Source organism: Propithecus coquereli, unplaced genomic scaffold, assembly GCF_000956105.1.
Source record: "Propithecus coquereli isolate 6110/MARCELLA unplaced genomic scaffold, Pcoq_1.0 Scaffold313, whole genome shotgun sequence".
NCBI classification, from domain to species: Eukaryota; Metazoa; Chordata; class Mammalia; order Primates; family Indriidae; genus Propithecus; species Propithecus coquereli.
Window position 1 is genome coordinate 969,189 of NW_012148764.1, and position 775 is coordinate 969,963.

At 30.6% G+C, this 775-nt stretch overlaps 1 protein-coding gene across 1 annotated transcript in view; it reads right to left on the minus strand.

Moving 5' to 3' along the window:
* Nucleotides 1-545: 545 nt before the first annotated feature.
* Nucleotides 546-775, minus strand: part of KPNA5 (karyopherin alpha 5 (importin alpha 6)) — a 42,708-nt gene continuing 42,478 nt past the window's right edge. The window contains exon 14 of the mRNA XM_012650128.1: nucleotides 546-765. Coding sequence (XP_012505582.1) covers nucleotides 551-765 — 215 coding nt within the window. The 3' untranslated portion in view covers nucleotides 546-550. The remainder of the gene's footprint in view (nucleotides 766-775) is intronic.

The window sequence follows — 775 nt, forward strand, 5'->3', positions numbered from 1 at the left end:
AGTGATTTATAATTTAAGGTAAATACTTTCACATTCTAATTTAGCTTTTACACTATTTCATGCTTCTGAAGCTTTTTTGTTTTTGTTTTTTTGTTTTTTTTGCTTCGAGATAGAGGTAGATTTAGTCAAGATTGGGTGTGTAAGACTTACTGCCAAAATGCAATTATCAACAGCTATACTGCTAATGTGCAGTTTCCAAGAATGCTTGAAAAAAGTCAGAATTGTTATGTAATACTTTACCAAAGTTCTCTTTCAAGCTTAAGTTATTAAATAATTGCATAATGTGTTGTTCACAAATAGATACAAAAATCCAAACAACAAAAGACATAAATACAGGCACAAAAAATAACAAAAAACTACAAAGAAAGGTTGCATCTGAATGGAAACTTCTGTTTCATTTTGCTTTTACTTTTGTCTCATTTTGCTTTTTAATAGTGCATCAAATTCTTCCTTTTCTATGTCAAAAACAAACATTCCTACTGACATTCCAACAAAGAAGAGATATCCAAAGCTACCCTTTTCAACTGTTAATTTTTTTTCCGTCACCAAATTAAAGTTGAAATCCATCCATTGGTGCTTCCTGCTGCTGAAATACAAACTGTTGTTGGTTTTCATCCACCTGAGGTACAATACTAGGATCATCTTCTTCTACACCAAAGTAATGTTCAATCAGATCAAAAGCCTTTTGGTAAATTTCCTGATTTTCATGGCTTTGTAGAAACTCAATTTTATCCAAACCTATTACACAAAGCATACATATAGAAACAAATTTTTA